The 20,500-nt window shown below is 35.2% G+C and overlaps 1 protein-coding gene across 1 annotated transcript; it reads left to right on the plus strand.

Annotated features, from left to right (window-relative positions):
• Positions 1 to 16,612: 16,612 nt before the first annotated feature.
• Positions 16,613 to 17,557, plus strand: LOC102488802 (olfactory receptor 13D1). Its single transcript, XM_006150593.1, has one exon. The coding sequence runs from the start codon at positions 16,613 to 16,615 to the stop codon at positions 17,555 to 17,557; it is 945 nt and encodes a 314-aa protein (XP_006150655.1).
• The last annotated feature ends 2,943 nt before the right edge of the window (positions 17,558 to 20,500 follow it).

A 20,500-nucleotide genomic window follows, 5' to 3' on the forward strand; every position in this document is an offset into this window, starting at 1 on the left:
TTTATCATGAATGAATAAACATTTTTTAAAAGTTTAGCATTAAACATAATTGGGAGAATCTATTTATCAGTACACAGAAACAAAATTTAAAAGATTACATTCCAGAATATGTTACTAAAAAAAAAAAAAAAATCCAATAGGAAAATTGGCAAGTTATATGATGAAAAGGAACTCCAATATCAATAAGAATATTAAAAGATTATCATATGCATGTAAACAAGCAGAATAACTTATGGAACAGTGTACTATAGTAGAGTTACAGAATGTCATTGACAATATAAACATTAAAAAAAACCTAGTAAAATTAATCCTGAATGTGCACAAAATAATGTGATAGCAAATGTTGAAGATGGTGAATAAATTTGCATCCTTGATTTGATCATTACACACTGTATACATGCTTTGAAAAACATACTGTATCTCACAAAGGAGCTCAATGATAATATGTAATTAAATTTAAAACTAACTAAAAAAATTTTAAAATAAAAAGATGATCACATGTACTCAGAGAAGCAAAACATCTTTAAAATAGAATTACATACTCAAGAAATAGTCAAGTACTAAATAATGGTCTTGCGGGTATTGACAAAAAATGTAAAATTTTAATTTAATTAATTCTCAGCTTCTTGTTCATCAATCATATCTCAGTAAAGTGGTGTTCTAAAAATTCCTTACCTCCATAGAGCATTCACTGAAATAACTGACTATATACTCTGGAAGAGTGACATCATATAAAGATATACTATCTTCTTTATTGGTTGTACATTTCTCTAAAGCAAGAATAATATCCTATTCGTTTTATATTCCCAATACAATTCTATAATATTATAGGTAATAAATATTTTTTACTTTAGAAAAAATACTTTATGGAATTAGGATTTTGAACAGTTATTTATTTGCACACCATGTTCACTGCAGCGTTATTCACAGTAGCCATGTGGAAACAACCTAAATGTCACTTAAAAGATGAGTGGGTAAAGAAAATGCAGTATACACATAAAATGGAATATTATTCAGTTTTATAAAAGAAAATCCCACCATATGCAACAACATGAATAAACGTTTGACATTATACTAGATGAAATAATACTAGATGTCACAAGAAGGCATATACTGTGTGATTCTACCTAATGAAATATCTAAAATAATGAAATGTATAGAAACAGAAAGTAGGATGGCAGTTCCCAAGGACCAGGAGGCGGCGGAAAGGAAGAGTTGCTATTTACTATATATAACCTTTCCATTATTAAAGATGAATAAAGGAGCAAGACAGTATGTAGTGGTAAAATGCAATGCTCTGTGAGGATAACCCCCATGGGAATGTTCCAGGTTACTGTCCAGAGATCTCCCTGAATATTCCAGAGATATGTATTACCATGATCCAGGGTTGGCTGAGGCTAGGGGTGGTTCATAGCATCAAGACTTTGAGTGCTGTCTGTCTGTCACTCTCTCTTTCAGTCATGGAATATGAAGTTTTAAAAAAAAAATCAACAAGGCCCAGCCACTTCCTTGATTGAGAGAGAGAGAGAGTAAAAGAGAGAGTGACAGCACCAAAGTTGTTGTAAACTTAATGTTCAGAGTTAATAATACTGTACACTTAAAAATCTCATTAGAGGGTAGATCTCATGTTACCATGACAAATACAAATACATACACACATAAATATACATACACACACAATTTCCTGCAGTGGCCAAAAGCATCCAGAAACCAGAGGACCCCTCAGCCTCTCCCTCATTTTATGGTTTGAATTTTCTGTTTCATTCAAAATCTAGCTAGAGATTTATTTATTTATGCAACCTTTGGGGATAAAACCCTAGTTTTAGTGATTTCTAAATATATATAGAGATTTTTTTTTAAGTTTTACATAGGGCCATGTGCTCACCGAGAGAAACCGGGGTGGGTGAGAAATCACTCCTGGGGGGATGGCAACACTGAAATCCCTTCTCTGCCATTCTCATCTCAGGATTTGGGGCATATATGCACACATGCCTGGTATGATTTTCAAAATGCAGGGTCTGGGACTTGCACTGCAGAGTTGGCCATGTAGAATCCAACTACCTTAACCTTCATACCATCTGCTGGCCTCCCCTTTTTCTTTCTTCTTTTCTTTTTCTATTTTTCTATTCTCTATTTTTGTTCTAAGTTTTATTATCCTTTGTTATACTAACATTGAGATTAATTTGTTCTTTTACTCTAGTTCTTTGAAGTGTGCAGTTGTTTATTTAAGCTCTTTCTTCTTCATTAATGTGTTTAATATTTTATTTATTTTTTTCATGTTTATAAACACTTTGTTCAGGTAAAAAACCAACAAGGCCCAGCCACTTCCTTGATTGAGAGAGAGAGAGAGTAAAAGAGAGAGTGACAGCACCAAAGTTGTTGTAAACTTAATGTTCAGAGTTAATAATACTGTACACTTAAAAATCTCATTAGAGGGTAGATCTCATGTTACCATGACAAATACAAATACATACACACATAAATATACATACACACACAATTTCCTGCAGTGGCCAAAAGCATCCAGAAACCAGAGGACCCCTCAGCCTCTCCCTCATTTTATGGTTTGAATTTTCTGTTTCATTCAAAATCTAGCTAGAGATTTATTTATTTATGCAACCTTTGGGGATAAAACCCTAGTTTTAGTGATTTCTAAATATATATAGAGATTTTTTTTTAAGTTTTACATAGGGCCATGTGCTCACCGAGAGAAACCGGGGTGGGTGAGAAATCACTCCTGGGGGGATGGCAACACTGAAATCCCTTCTCTGCCATTCTCATCTCAGGATTTGGGGCATATATGCACACATGCCTGGTATGATTTTCAAAATGCAGGGTCTGGGACTTGCACTGCAGAGTTGGCCATGTAGAATCCAACTACCTTAACCTTCATACCATCTGCTGGCCTCCCCTTTTTCTTTCTTCTTTTCTTTTTCTATTTTTCTATTCTCTATTTTTGTTCTAAGTTTTATTATCCTTTGTTATACTAACATTGAGATTAATTTGTTCTTTTACTCTAGTTCTTTGAAGTGTGCAGTTGTTTATTTAAGCTCTTTCTTCTTCATTAATGTGTTTAATATTTTATTTATTTTTTTCATGTTTATAAACACTTTGTTCAGGTCTCTATAGCTGACAAGTGCCCAGCTAGATACACAGAAACAAGCAATGTATTCCTGGGTTAGTGCAGGAACCACTGGGTTTCATGGCAGTGTGCATCAAAGCCACCTCATCTACTTGATTTTGCATCTGCAGAAGTCTTCGACTGCTGCTAACAGCAGCACTTGAACATGCAGGCACATCTGTACACATTTTGGTGATGGCAGACAAGGGTCTGCCTCCCTGTGCAGCACAGACCAGAGGCCAGGGAATGTGTGGGGCGGGCAACACCTATTCATTGTTATAGTTTCGTCTTAAAATAATTTTTGGTGCTTCACTTAAGTTTTGACATGTTTGTCTTTTAATTTGTCCTGAAATACTTTTAAATTCCATTTTGATTTCCTCTCTGACACAATTTTTATTCAAGAGTATGCTTTTGGTTTCAATGTATTTGTGAATTTTCCCATTTTCTTCATTACTAATTTCTAGTTTCATTCAACTTGAGCTGGAAAAGACAGATGAAATAATTTGAGCTACATAAAATTTTTAAGAGTTGTTTGTGAGCTAACGTATATTCTATCCTAAAGAGTGTTCTGTGTGCACTTCTGCTGTTAAGTAGAATAATCCATGTATCACTGTGAGGTCCATGTGGCCTATACTATTGTTCAAAGAAGGTTTTTTTTTTTTTAATGTTTGTTTCTTGCATGAATGAGAAAAAGAGACATAAGAGAGACAAAAAATAAAGCTAAATAGAGACAGCCCTCCTGACAGTGTCTACATGCCACCATCCATCCCCAGCCTTCATCCAGCCCTGGATCACAGGCAAGCATGCAGGAAGGTCTCCAGACTTGAACTGGGAACCTGCCCAAGTAGAACTACTGCCTAACAGTGTATCATATTCTACCTCTGCCTCACCATCCGGTTCCTTTCATTATTTGACATCTGTTTGAGTGCTCTATCCATTACTGAAAACAAAATATTATAGTATCCTACTGTTTTTATAGTGCCTGTCAACATATGCTGCATATGTGTGGGTGTTATGATTAATAATCCTTATATCTATTGAATTTACCCCCTTTTCATAATAATCTATTGAATTTACCCCCTTTTCATAATACAATAACCTTCTTTTTATCTAGAATCAGTTTGACTTAAATAAAGTCTAGTTTGTCTGTTTTCTTCTTGGTTATGATTTGCATTCATTTGGTTACCTTCTTCCATACCTTCTCTTTCAGTTTAAGTGAGTCCTTATCTTTAAAGTGAATCTCTATAGAAAGCATGTTTCTGGATCTTGTTTTTTGTTTGTTTGTTTGTTTATTTGTTTTGTTTGTTTTTACCCATTCAGCCACTGCATGCCTTTTTATTGGGGAGTTTAATCCACCATAAATATTTACAATACTTTTAAAGTAAATCTTAACAAATGAAGACTTTCTATTTCTTTCTTTCTATTTCTATTCTTTTATTCCTTCTCTGTCTTCTTTTATTCAACAATGTTTTAAAAATTGATTTCATATGAGAGAGAGAGTGCAAGAGAAAGTCATCCTTGACAGGGTCTTTGTGCTGTAATTTCCCACCATCCCTACAATGAGCCAGGATCACACTCAAGCTTTCCCAGTGTGTTGAACTAAACCTGGAATATGAACCCATAACCTTCCCACCTGGTCTCCAATATCACACAGTAGCATCTCTTTTGCCTGTACCATTATGACTGGGCCTGGTGATTTCCTTGTTTCAGTACTAATTACTTTCATTCTTTTCTCTTTACCTTTTGTGTATCTATACAAATTTTTTTCTTTAAGAATAGCATGAGGCTTGCACAAAATATCTTGCAGTTATAACTGTCTTTCTAAAGTTGACTTAAGTTCAGTCACATACAAAAAAGCTACACTTCTATTCTCCCACACATGTGCTTCATGTTCTTAGAGCCAATGTTTACTTATTTTTAATTATGCATCCAATAATTAGGTTTTCTAACATTCAAATTAGGTTGAAAGTAGTCTATGCCCCAGTACTACATTGCATCAATTCTGAAAGAGGAAAATCTAATCAGTAGTATTAAAACATCAGAAAAATAGTTGCTCTGGGGACCAGCAGTTAGCGTAATGGCTATATCGCTGGACTCCCATGTAGTCGACCGCGGTTTGCATCCCGGACCCAGTGGCTTAAAACTCATGCCAGGCGTGTGTGCATGTGTGCCCAAGATCCCGAGAGGAGAATGGAGGAGAAGGGATTGCGGCGTGGCCATACCCCCTATGGGGTTATTTCTGACTTTCTGTCTCTCTGTCTCTCTCTGTCTGTCTGGCGAGCGCATGCGCCCTATCACAAAAACCTCTCCAAAAAAAAGAAAAATAGTTGCTCTGGTAAAACTAGAGCATGGTAAGAAGTATCTCTTGTGTGTTTAACTATTTACTTTTAACGTTAATGTTTGGACTAATGTATGTTCCTTTGTTTTAAATTGCTTTTTAAAATTTTCTTTCTTTTTTTCTCCCTCAATTTTTCTGTCCTCTATTGAATGGAAAGAATCTTCTTTACTTCTTTTTATTCCCTTCACTGATTTAGAATTGCTTTATTTCTATTGTTACTGAGATTTCCCTTAATTTTTCATGAGAGTCATTTAACTTAAAAAAATTTCTACTTATATGTCTCTGTAATACTCCTGATAGTAGAGGACTTCAATAGTTTTGTCTTTGATTTCTAATCCTCACATCTTCCATGTTAGTGATGTTTCAACTTTCATTTTATTAATACTTTATATTTAAATATCCCAATTTATTGCTATCTTTAACAAAATTTGACAATTTAAATTTACCCACATATTTACCAATTTATTTGTATAATATAACTATTTTTTTATCCATCACTATCATCTGGTACTATTTCTTCGTAAAATCTTTTCTTTAAAAATGTGTTTATTTTACTTTCTCTTTTGAAAGATATTTTGGTCTGGTATAGAATTCTAGGATTTCAGTTATCTTCCTTGAACAATTTGAAATTATTTTTTCCACTGACTTTGGACCTCCATTTTCATTGAGGACACTTCTACTTTATTCTTGAGTTTGAAGCACTTGACAAAATAAATACTAATGATGTTGCATCATATTAGAATTTAGTGGGATTATTCACCTTTTATTTTTTTTTAAGAAAGATTTTTGCTATAGGCCTTGTACACTTGCCAAAGAAACAGAGAGAAAGAAAGCAAGAAATAACTCCCTGGGAGAATGGTCATGTTGCAATCCCTTCTTCTCCATTCTCCTCTCAGGATTTTGGGCATGCATGTTCATATGCACAGCGTGAGTTTTAAGTCACTGGTTCCAGGACTTGAACCACTATCTACTACATGGGAGTCCGGCGACATAACCATTACATTACCTAATGGTCCCTGGGATTGTTTATCTTTAAAAAGTTTGGTCTTCATTGCTTCTGTATGATAATAAATATTCTATGAGGATGGTATCATGAAATTGCAACTGAATTTCATGTTTCCATATTATATGTTAATTATACCAGAATAATTTGCATAATATAGGAAAAGAAATATATTTATCAAGTATTGATTTTATAAATCATTTTTTCTACTTAAACATAATATAATAATAATTATATATTTACTAATATTGAACTAAAAATACATTTTATATATTTTAGAATTTGAAATGAACGTGTATCTGCTAATCAAAATACAAAAGCTAGACGCCATAATATACCCAAAGTAATAAAGATATATTTTGCAATTTCTATGTATAGAATCGTATTCTTAAACATCATGTTCTATAGGTTTTTTCTTTATTCTTTATTTTATTTACAGATATTATAAAGAGAAATCAATGTAAATTTTTCTATTTCCTTATTTGAGATCTTAGAGAACAGATCTAAGGCAAATATTAATAAGCCACAATATATACATTGAAATATAATGTGATTTTGTGCACCCTATAGAATTCTGCACAATCTTTTTAGAACATTTTCTTTTAATTGCCAAAAGGACATATTGCCAGAGAGAAACAGAGAGATGGAGAGAGGGAGAAAGCTCTCCCCAGTGGGATGTGGTCACACTGCAATCCCAGAGAGCACATGCAGCCTTTGGTAAAAAAATTTTGTTTTAAATATGTTTTGTCTTATGTAATTATTTTTGTTTCTTTTCACTGTTAGAATACTTTGCCTTATACTTCTAAATTTATTCTATTCTATGTAAAAAACAAGAGCATTAAAAACAAAGATATCTATTGCACTCTAATGTTTACTGCAGCATTATTCACAATGACCAAGAAATGGAATATACCTAAATATCCATCAACAGATGACCAGGAAAAAAATATGTATGCATACACAATGAAATACTATATATCATTAAAACAAAGGAATTCTGTTATCTGAGACAAAATGGATGAGGCTAGAGAACATTATGTCAGGTGAAATAAACCAAGCATATAAAGAGAAATATAGTATCTTCTCACACGTACGTGGAAGCTGGAGAAACTGACTTCATGGAAAGGAAGAACAGAATGATGGTTATCAGAGGCAGGCAGGGAAGGCTAGGAGATAGAGAGGATAGAAGGATGTAAATGGATCATAGGGTTCTTTTGGGATGATAAGAATGTTGATTCTGTAGTTCTGGAAACCACATATCCCATCACAGGTTGGAATCCCAGTTTGACCTGAAAACGATGGGAACACATGTGCCCAAGATCTGGCATGGTAGGCTGAATGACTGAAGGGAGGAGTTACTTCATGTAAATACCCTTTTAAGGGTGTCTATCTTTCTCTCGCATGAGTGCCCATGCACATGTGTGCACATATACTCTTCCCACTCTCTCATGAAAACAATACTGGAAAATAAATAAATAAAATAAAGATACCAATCTCAACTATTCAAGCATCATGATCTTTTCAAACATGATCCGTGTAACGTATAGGATGTTTGCCTTGTAAATAAAGTTGACTTCCTTCAAAAATTTCTTTCATTTGACACTCAGTCAGCATTGAGGTGATTCTAATCCACAGACTTCAGGCTATACCAAGTGATACCAAGGAAAAAAGAGACAAATTCCCCCCAAATAAGCACACACATACTACAAGGTTAACAATAAAATTTTGTCCCTGTTTTAATCCACTAAGTTCTACAATGATTTATTACATAGAAATAAATGTCCAGAACAACATTCTTCAGTAGAAAATAACAAAATCAAAAATCTCTATAATGTGTCATGCATAATGTTCAAGACATAACACAAAATTACTAGATAGACGTATTCAAGCAAAAGGCAATCAATGAAGACTGGCCATGATATAACCCATGAGTCAATGAGCAGACAAAAATGTTCAGGCATATATTATGGATATACTCTTTTCTATATTTTCATTTCCACCTTTTTGTTTTACTTTATTATGAGAGAGAGAAAGTGAGAGAAAAAGAGAGAGTAATGATGGGGTCTCACCATTGTAATTCTCTGTCCTGGCCTCCAACTTAGCTAGAATTACAGGTGTACATTAAATAGATCTGGGGGTCCCAATCCATACTTTCCATTTGATCACAACCTCATGCAGTAATGTCATAGTGCTTGCATTATCATGGCTAGGCCCAGGGATATTTTTAATGTTCATATAAATAAATAGGAAATCTTAACAAAGAATAAGAAGTATATTTAAGATTCATCCCCTGCGGGGCTGATTTCTTGCTTTCTGTCTCTCTGTCTCTCAGATGAATGTATCCACCGTATAACAACAACAACAAAAACTCTCTAAAGGATAAAAAGGCCTTTATTAAAACTGCTTTCAAATAATATGACAAAATACACAACATACTTTTAATTTTAACAACAAATTTTAAAACTGAACATGCAGTATGCACTCCAGTTTTCACTATATGAAGCATAAACATAAAAATATGTCAAATTATCATTGTTATATCTGAAATTATGGGTGACTTTATTTTCTCCTTTGGGCTTTTGAATATCCCAAATATTTCATAATAGGTATGTATTATTTCTATTCACAATAAATATGTATTATTTCTATAAACAAGAAAAAATACATCAAAAGAGAAAGAAAACTATTGCTTAGGAAATTAAATAATCAGGTCTTTGAGACATCATCCTTAATGGATCTTAAAGTTGCTACCTTTTACATTATTTAAAGATTCAACTTTAAATGACTTGTGGGATTACAAAGTCTCTTAGAAGAAAACAAAAGAGAATTTAAATTGGCTACCAGAACCATTGGCTGGTCCTCTGGAAATGCTGAGCGCACAGAGGCTAGAGAATAACTCAAACCTATGACATGCATTTCTAGTAGAATTAAAAGCTTGACTCTGATCTGCCCCCCACACCACTACTAGCAGTCACCCGGAACTGTGGGATACATGTATATAGGTTCTTCTCAAGGAGAAGATAGCTAAAATTCAAACAAATCTGAGAAGGAGAAACTGAAGTGACTTCAGTATGTAGAGAGAAAAAGATAGTGATATGCTAGAGAAAACAAATGCTGAATAGATATATCTGTGCTTGTGTTTACATGCCTTCCTTGCTTTTAAGACCATAGTCCCAGTAAGCCATGTTATCTATTGCATATATATAATTTGATGATCTCATACTGATGCTTAACTGAGGTAATATATAGCAGAGTTAGGAAGAGTTATTTTCTGAAAAGAGTGGAGATATGGGAACTAGAAATTCTGATTTCTTATTTGAAATGTTCATGAAATAGTGAAAAATTATAAAAATTAGGAAATTATTGGGAAAAGAAAAAAATCTTGGACACTTGATGAGAATAACTTTAAATTAGCTGCTTTTCTTTGCCACTGAAAATGAAAAACAGCAACACAGGAGTTTGTATTAAACCAACAAGTAATGCACTGGGCAGTCTCTCTGTGTCAAGATTTTTCAGGTATGTTGTTAATCATCAAAACAACCCTACTAAGTAGGCACTATTACCCCATTTTACATCATGTTCACCTTATATATCATGCTCCACACTTGCACAGCTAATAAGCCACAGAGACATGACTGAACTCTAGGTTCCTTGACTCCAAGATAATTGCTCTACCTCTATTCAGTAAAACATAGTAGTTTTCCTTAAAGATATCTTACTAGCCAGCAATAAACACAAAGGGGTAAAAGGCCTAATCACTGTAAGCTTGCATGGCAGAGACAGAAAAGTTCAGAACATTCAGACTAGCATGTTCTAATCTATCCTGGAAGTGAACCTATTGCTCAGATAAAACTCCTACAAGATAAGAACTTAAAGCTTCAACTATGTTCCCAGAGGAAAAAAAAAATGTTTTTAGTACCTACTCAGCAATGCTAGGGATCATATTATAAATCTTAAGAATATGTAAGGAAAAAAGAGAGCAAGAGAGAAAGAATGAGAGAACTTATTTCTAACTTGTCCCATAGTGTTTGCTGTCAGTTCCTTTTACATTTATTTGGAAAAACACTGAGGTTATAGAAATTTCTAGAAAGAGATATCTTAATTGTGATGAATAAATATGCTTTATAATTGCCAGGAAAAACTAGTATGAAGCAGAATACAGGACTCAATATTTGGTGCTGAATATTTCTATTAAAAAAACAAACAAACAAACAAACAAAGAAAAAAACTCTTGTACAGTAAGTACACCATATTCTCCTTCAAAAGGTACCTTAGATTTAAAATCAGGGAGTCTGGATGAATACTTATACTTTGCAAAGTACTATTCTATCTTGTTGATAAAAATGAAGAGAAGCAAGGCAAATGCTTTACAATCCATAGTCCTCAAGTGGAGTTTGCTTTCATTCCATAGGTAATAACCAATGATGAGGACCAATCTATGACTGACGCTTTGGGGAGAGATATTAAAACCTGGAAAGCCAAGATCCTGGAATTTACTACTTTATGATAGGAAAAAAAGAGGTAACAGAAACCCTTAATGCTTTTTCATGCTCCCTCTTGTCCACCAGGAATCTCTTCTGTCTCTTTTTCTTGTGTGATATTGTTGAATGCTTTAGAGTGCATCCTATTTGGACTGCTAAGTCGAATACATTCTAAATGGTGGGGTCTAAAATCCTTTTACAATAATCCAGGTTGTGTTGGCATGTCTGGTGAAGATAAATATATGTGTTATTGATTGTTTAAAATAAGAACACTAAGTGGAGTTAAACTTATTATGTAGTATAAAACAACAGAAAGCTTTTGTCCAATTTCCTGTTTACTGATTGTTTAATTACCTGCCTGTATTTTAGAGAAAACTGGAGCCAAATTCCCAGATTACTCTGCTATTATCTTCCAAGGAAAATTTTTAAATATTATTTCTGGTATTTATAATAATAAAATGTAGGTTAGATAAGAATTACTTAGAAAATGTGGAACTGTTAAAATGATCAATGTCTCAAGTGTCACATTCCAGAGAAAACCACAGTTAATATTTTAGTGTAATTTCTTCAAGGAGATATGTACAAAATTGCAATTTTTCATAGAATTAGGAAATTTACTTTTTGTGTGTAGTATTATATTATCAGTATTATTCTTTATCCTTAACACTTCTTGAAGACTACAATATACTCTGGTGCTGTTACATGTGGCATTACATCTTCTCACACATATATCATTATTACCATAACATACCATATGTCAGTATCCTAAATAATAAATTATACCAATTATTAAAGCATGATTGAACTTGAAACATGATAGTATATACAATGTCACTTACCCTTTTGTTTTTCTATTCTATTGTTGAATCATTCAAGAAAAAATATTAAATGATAATAAATTTTTGAATGACTTTTATGAACATATCTCAAGCATTTCACTATTTGGAATTAGTATGTTATATAACTTTAGTATACATTGGGTCATCAGAAAAGTCATGACATATTTTTCTTTTTTTCTATGCATAAATGTGTCATAATTTTCCAATGACCCAATAGTTTAATATGTATTCATAAACTGAACTGATTATAGTTTTATTGTCTCCCTGACCATTTTGAGTAAAAACACTACTTTGGTTTAATAAAATAGTGTGCAATGGGTTTCATTTTCCACATAGTAATATGGTATATAGTACACAAATTATTTGTTTTTTTGAAAGTATAAAACAACTACCAAAAATATTCTGTATACAGTATCCATTTTGAAAGTCTAGTATTCACAATTGGAGCCCTAATACGCGTTGAGTCTATATATCACAGAATCTACTTAATAAATTAGTAAGTGAAATATGTGATAGAAGCAGATATTACAGAGTAGGGGTACCTAGCCAGATGGGAAGATGAAAAAGTTTTCCTAGAAAAAAATGCCAAAGTTGGGAGAACTCTACCAGCTTAACAAAATCACATGTATGAATGGATAAAGAAGAAAGACTAATATATTGAGAGGATGAAGAAATCCATCTTGGTCATTATAGAGCATTATGGGAGTCACTAATGGCTTCAGAATTTCTGCATTAGAATTTCAACACTGGGACTGACAATGTAACTTGACAATGGGATAGAGGACTTCTCTTGGAGTTGTGATGCCTAGCAAGCACATTGCTTTTCCCAAGAAGGTATTCTTTGTTTATGGTTCTTTTGTGGGTAAGCTCATGATGATTACTGGGTAGCAACCACACCCATCTTTCTTAATATCATTATGGAAAGAGAAATGGCAGAAGTGGGAGGAGGATGAGAAACAGCAAATTAAGATAGGCTTTTTGTGATGTATTCATTGTTTTTGGTGAAGTTACTGTTTTTGCTTTGTCTCATTCACCCTTTAATCTAGAAAAATAATCTCCTTAATCTGAATCTTTTCTGAACAGAGATAAAAACAGCCATTCTTCCTTCATCTGTTTCTCCTCAACAACCTCATTCTCAAAGAAAATGTGTTTAGAGCATTTTCATTAACAGTAAAAAAATGGTTCCTTTTCCTTTCTTCCTCCTCTTCTTGTTCTACCCCTTTTTTCTTTTCATCCTTCATAATAACTGTCTTCCAAAAACTTAAAAATGCCTTAACCAATTTCTTTGTGCAAGTAAGAAAGGAGATGTGAGAAGAAGGCAAGTTTCTAATATACTAAGATACTGGTACTATCATCTCTTTTCAAGCTTACCAAACTCACTGTCCAGATGATTTTCTCCAAAAGGAAGAGAAATTATATGCAAAGGGAATGAAGAGAAAATAGTTTCCCTAGCTTAATCCTGTAGAAAGAAAGATGTGTTATCATCTACAGGCATTAAACCCCTTCACTGAGCCTTCAAGCTCTCTGGATATGAAAAAAAAGTGAAAATAGAGAAAATATCTGATTTGCAGGGTTAGGATATGAGCAGCAAGAAATACTGTCATTCTACCATGACAATCTAGGGAACACAAGCAATGACAGTGATACTATGACAAAGTATATCTTAACGAAATAAATAAGAAACAATTGGAAAACCTGAATTTTTAGTTTTACTAATTTAGGGCTAAAGTTACAAGTAGGAAAAGCTTAGCGAAAAAAGACTTGTGATGAAAGTGGTAGAAAAGTCATGAATTAGGACAATTAAGGATCCTGACATGTATATTGGTTTGCACAGTAAAGGCAAGCCTGGAGGAATCCATGTGTGTCACTGAACAGGCAAATTTGAAGGCAAAAATTCTCATACCACGGTTCTTGATTGTGACCATTCTCATAATTCTGAAATTGTTTGCTACATGTAGAAAATGAAAATTACCACATTTCCTGTCACCTTTGTAGGCTATGGAGGAGAAAAAAAGCTATTACTCAGCATTCAGAGTTTTCTAATGTACCACTTATGACGAAAAATAAAGGAAGCAGTTGATGCTTGCTATGTAAGTTTTATGTGTGGAAATGCCTTTTGCTTACAGTCAGTGTAGTAATCTGTGACAGGTGTAGTTGTTAAGAGGGCAAACACTGGAGCCAGGAAAATAGATACTGCATTCTGGCTTTAGCATTTACTTCTCTACCTGGCCTTTGGAAAGCTTCTTAAATCCTTCATGTCATTCTTTCTTCTCTGTCAAATAGGAGTTGAAAATGAAATCTATGGGCCAGCCAGTGCCATGGTAGTACAGGCAGCTAGATCCCACATAGCTGACTGCACAGTTTGAGACTGAGACCTGGCAGCTTGAGAAACATGCCAGTTGCATGTGTACATAACCAAAAACCCTAAAATGAGGGAGATATGGTGGGGGGGATGTGGCATTACCAAGCCCTGTTGAGTTCTCTCTCTCTCTCTCTCTCTCTCTCTCTCTCTCTCTCTCTCCCTATCTCTCCAGTGAGCACATGCACCCTCTAGCAAATTATTTTTTAAAAAAAAGTATCTATATCATAGAGTCATACTGAAGATTTTAAAAGTTAATATATTCAATAATTTTACAACAGTATGTAATGTACTTACAACAAATAGCTCATAAGAAATTAGCTACTATCAGCTCAGTCACATATGCCAACTTTGCAGCCAAAATTTAAAATAATATGGAAGGGATGCACTCCGAAGCATCAAACACGAAAACTGAAAGTATATATTATTCTGTACTGATAAAATAATATGAATTACCTATAAAAACATTAACTATGCATCAAAATTGTAAATGGTAGAGAAAAAAATAGAGAATGTAAAAGCAATTGGGAAATTGCAAACATAAGAGAAGTAGAACTCAGTGACTTATATTAAAGGAGGGTGGATTCCAGGCCCTGAGGAAAGCTGTTCATGATAGCAGCCCAGACTCCACAATGCTGAAATATCCTGAAAATCAAACTTCAATGATTCCTAAACTTTTCTTTCTTTCTTTTTTTAAGAAAGATTTTTGCTATAGGGAGAGACAGAGAGACAGAGAGAGATAGAAAGCAAAAAATCATCCCCCCAGGGGGATGACCATGCCACAATTTCCTCTCCTTCATTCTCCTCTCAGAATTTTGGGTACGCATGCACATGTGCCTGGTGTGAGACCCAGTCACTGGGTCTGGGACTCAAACTGGTGGTCAACTATGTGTGAGTCCAGAGACATAACCATTATGCCACCCACTGGTCCCAATTCTCAGAATTTTAAACAATTAGATGGTAACATTTTATCAATCATATTAGCAAAGTTCATTATCCTTACCCTAAATTTAAAAAAAAAAAAAAGAAAGAAAGAAAGAAAGAAAGAAAAGAAAATCTGAATCTAATTTTTCCTACTGAGCCAGTCAGGTAGACTTAATAATTATAATGTATAATATTTGTGACTATATGAATATATTATTAATATGGTTCTATTCTATCATATACTTTACCATACTTTATTTCCTTATTTAGGTGGCATATTGGAACCACCTACGATATCTGCCACCTAACTGATATTATCTGATTAGTTCTCACAATAAACAGTCAAACAGTTATAGCTTTCTATAGCTTAATCTCACTAGCTTAGCTACCTGAGACAAAAAATTAACATAAATAATTAAAATAGTCACTCTAAGGATAAGTCACACAAGGCCCAATCTAAATGATACTTTAAATTAGATGCTATCACCACAAATAAAGAATAAATGTTTGAAGTGATGGATATACTAATTACTTACTTTTTTCTTTAGGTTTTTGCCATAGGGCACATGCACTCATTGGAGAGAAAGACAGATACGAGACACTTAAGAGGGAAAGTCAGAAATCACCTTCTGGAGGGATGGTCACACTAACAATTTTTTCTTCTCTATTATCCTCCTGAAATCTTGGGCACACACACACATGTGCCCAGTGTGATTTTTGAGCCACTAGCTCCAGGACTCAAACCATGTTCAGCCATGTGACAGTCCATCGACACAGCCACTATGCCATCTGCTGGCCCTCATACTATGATGTATTTTTTTTAAGTTGTGGGTAAAGATGCTTTTAATTTGCTATAGGGCTGTGCACTTGCTGGAGAGAGACAGAGAAAGAGAATAAGGGAAAGTAAGAATGTGTCTTCTAGAGGAGATGGCAATGTCACAATTCCTTCTCTTGCAGGATTTTGGGCACACATGCACATATGCCTGGCATATCTTTCAAGATGCCAATTCCAGGACTCAAACTGCATAGTCAGCCATGTGGGATCCAGCCACCTTAAACACCATGCCACTGGCTGGCCTGAATTTGATCTTTATACAATGTATACATGTATTTAAACATTACACTATAACCCCAAATCATGTACAGTCAAAAAGAAAAGTTTTTTTAAAAGGTGAATATGAAAATTAGGCTCAGTAGTAAATGAAGTTTATTTCAAAATATTCATTAATAAAAAATTTTATATTTCTATATCTGAGAGTAGTTAGTACCTAGGTTTATGTAATTAGAGGCCTGGCACCTCCCAGCCTAATTCCCAGCCACTGCTACTATGTAATTGATCTGTCTAGGTGAATCTTGTATTGGCCTGTCTCTCATACCTCTTTCCTCATTAGTAAATGTAATGTAATATCCCTGTCTGTGTTAATTTCAAGAGCTGTTCAAAGAATAAACCAAAATAATAGCAGTGAAATTATTTGATAAATTTACACCAAAAATTCAAATTTCTCTAACTCATGTACCTTTCCAAAGCCTATAGGTGATGTGGACACATGGAGACAGGCAACTACTCTTCTGTGACTGAATTCTTTCTTGTGGGGCTTTCCCAACACCCAGAGCTCCAACATTTCCTGTTCCTGCTCTGCCTCATCATGTACCTGATAATCCTCCTGGGAAATAGCCTCCTTATTATCATCAGCATCCTGGATTCTCACCTCCACACCCCAATGTACTTCTTTCTAGGAAATCTTTCATTCCTGGACATTTGTTATACATCATCATTCATTCCTGAAACACTTGTTATTTTTATGTCTGAGAGAAAATCTATCTCCTTCCTTGGCTGTGCTCTGCAGATGTTTGTCACCCTTGGTTTGGGCTCCTCTGAGTGTGTCCTCCTTGCTGTGATGGCCTATGATCGGTATGTAGCCATCTGCAACCCACTGAGGTATCCCATCATCATGAACAAGGTGCGCTATGTTCACATGGCTGCATGGTCCTGGATTATAGGCTGTGCAAACTCTTTAGTGCAAACAGTCTTGACAATGGTCCTGTCTTTCTGTGGGAATAATGTCATTGATCATCTCATCTGTGAGATCCTGGCTCTTCTTAAACTCATATGCTCAGATATCTCTACAAATGTGTTTATCATGGCAGTGGCGAGTATAGTTCTACTGGTGACCCCTCTACTGTTAATTTTTGTCTCCTATGTGTTCATTCTCTCTTCTATCCTGAGAATTACTTCTGCTGAAGGGAGAAAGAAAGCCTTTTCTACCTGTTCAGCCCACCTGACTGTGGTCATCTTATTTTATGGTTCAGCCCTTTTTATGTACACAAAGCCCAAGTCAAAGAACACAACAGTATTCGATGAGATCATCTGGCTATCTTATGGAGTTATAACCCCAATGTTGAACCCCATCATCTACAGTCTAAGAAATAAAGAGGTAAAAGAAGCTGTGAAGAAAGTCCTGAGTAGACACCTGCATCTATGGAAAATATGATGTGCCTAGAGACATGTGATATCCTCAAAATGGAATCAGATCAGGTATTTTACTCACAGATCAGGTCACAGAACGCAGTGTATCAGACCATTGCCCCTTATAAGTCTAAATATGAGACTCCTATGCTTTTCAACATAAAAACTTCATGTAAGCCTTCTGAATAACATTATATCTGCAGTCTCTAGTTGTACCTAACTCTAGTACTGGTACTACATAACTTACATGGTTTTTCATCTAGATTAATCTCTCTCCACTCTCCTCTTTCCTATTTCCTGTCTCCTATCTATGTCTTTATATTTCATTTTTTCTCTTCTCTCCTCTATTTCCTTCTCCTTCCTATCCTTCCCCCTCTACCCTTCATCTACTATCTTTTCCTTTCTTTTAATTTTCAGTCTGCTTTCTCAGTCACTAGAAATTGAACATTTATTGTTCTGTTTTATAGCATTCCTCTTCTGATAAAATAATGCAAGTTTTCCTTTGTATAACTCAACTGCCCCTCCTCCTAAGTCAATGTGATACTGGGTGGGGCTAACCCAAATACTGGAAATAGTGGTAAGCAGTGAACAAAGGTCTAGTCAATTAAAAGAAAGTCCCTCTAGCCCAGTGATTCATTCAGTCTAGCAAGTGAGTAGTCTGGCTTAAAAACTCAAAGAATGCTGTCTCGGCATGAGAAAAGTGATACTTTTTCTACTAGTGTTTCTAAACTGGTAGAATAAGATCCTGGAGCCAGTCTTTGCCAATGTATGTGGAAAATATGAGAAGCAAAAGAAAGTTGAGGAAAGGAGGGAAAGGAGGGGAAGGACAGCTGATGCTGCTAACTATTTGGCTCAGTGGTGTCCAAAGTCAGACACACAATTATTCTTTTTAGTTATATGAGTTCATAAATTACCCTTTTCTTTGTTTCTTTCTTTTACTTTAGGGGATATAACTTCACCAGAGAAGACAGAAAGAGGAAAAAAGTGAGAAATCACTCCATGGGAGAATGAGTACACCTCAATCTCTTTTCCACCACCCACCTCTTGGAATTTTGGTCACGCACACACATATACCAGGTGTGCTTCTCAAGCCACTGAGTCAAGGACTCTAACCTTGACCATGTGGGATCCAGCCGCCTTAACCACCACACCAACATTTTAATATAACTAATTTTGAATTGGGTTTTATCACCTACAATTATATAGTCCTAACTAAAGTATTCCTTTATTGTCCCTCTCCAATCATACCTTTGAGGCAAAAAATTATAAGGATATATTATCTACATGGTCACAAGCTCTCCAACCTTCAAGAACTCTCCTTCCCTTTGATAACTAAATTACAATAATCTAATTTCTATTCTATATGCCTACACTCCAGGTACTCCAGGATCCTCCCCAATAATTTCTGAGCAATGTTTATATTTTCCTAGATTCTAATTTCCCTTTTTGCTCCAGACTATCCCTCTAAAGTTTTCTACCATTCCTCTCTGGTAACCTCATATACCTCTGTATTGTTTAAACTCTAAATAGGGCATTTTGCCCATGAAGAATAGATAACTCTCCTAAATATTCACATTCCAAAAGCCATTTGTTTTTTTTGTTTGTTTGTTTTTTGTTTTTGGAGAGGTTTTTGCTATAGGGCGCGTGCACTCACCAGACAGACAGAGAGAGACATAGAGACAGAAAGCGAGAAATCACCCCCCAGGGGGGATGGTCACACCGCAATCCCTTCTCCACCATTCTCCTCTCGGGATTTTGGGCATGCACACACACGTGCCCGGCATGAGTTCTAAGCCTCTGGGTCCAGGACACGAGCCGCGGTCGACTATGTGGGAGTCCAGCGACATAGCCACTACGCTAACTGCTGGTTCCCCAAAAGCCATTTGTTTAACACCTTTACCTAGGCTTGAAAATAAGATAAAGAATCTATAATGCAGTAAGAAAGGCGAATAAATATTAAATATCGATATTTCTTATATCTGTTAACAAAGTTCCCTCTGATGGGCCCTTTTAAATCCACTTTCCTCTTTAGCCCCTGTCCTGTTACTAGATTGGTAAGTGTCTATTCACTTAGTTCTTCCATGAAAATTAGCATTTCTCCCACTAAAGATGAGAGGACATTGGGACCAGCAAATAGCATAATGTCTGCATTGCTGGACTCCAACATAGTTGACCATAGTTTGGGTCCCGGACCTGTCAGCTTCAAACTCACACCAGGCACTTTGGCATGTGTGCCCAAAATCCTGAAAAAATGGAGGAGAAGGGATTGTGGTGTGGCCATCCCCCATCTCCAGGGGAGGTGATTTCTCGCTTTTTGCCTCTCTATCTCACTCTGTCTCTCTAGTGAGCACACACACACACACACACACACACACTATAACAAAAATCTCTCTAAGAAAAAAAGATGGCACATAGCTCAAAGCACTCCCCAATGAGGGAGTGCTTCCTTCCTTCCTAAAATGACATCAGTTACCTCCAAAACAGACTCAAGCTTCTACTCTTAGAACTACAGGATAAAAATTCAGGAAGTTTTAGAAGAACAGAGCTTCCTAACCAGCAATGATTTAGAATATTGAAGAACAATCTACAAGCACCTTGAGTGATGGATTCTACTTGTAAAGATACATCAAGCTGTGCAATTAGGATTTGTACACTTTCAAGAAAAAGCCAAGTTAAGAAAGAAAGAACTCAACCCATTGCCTTTCATTATTGTATGGGCATTAGAATTATCATAACAAGCCTTATAAAACCAGGATCTACATAGTTCATTTTTAAAATTATAGTTATTATAATTCTTATTATTCGACCAGAGAGAGACGGAGAGAGGGAGAGAGAAAGTAAGACACCAGGTCCAGAACTCAAACTGCAGTCAGCCATATAGGAGTTCAGCACCCCAACCACCATGTCACCTGCTGGCCACCATAGTTCACTCTTAAAGAAACAGTTCAACAATCAAAAGTATTTTAAC

The sequence above is a fragment of the Tupaia chinensis genome, unplaced genomic scaffold, assembly GCF_000334495.1.
Source record: "Tupaia chinensis unplaced genomic scaffold, TupChi_1.0 Scaffold000291_1, whole genome shotgun sequence".
Taxonomy (NCBI): Eukaryota; Metazoa; Chordata; class Mammalia; order Scandentia; family Tupaiidae; genus Tupaia; species Tupaia belangeri.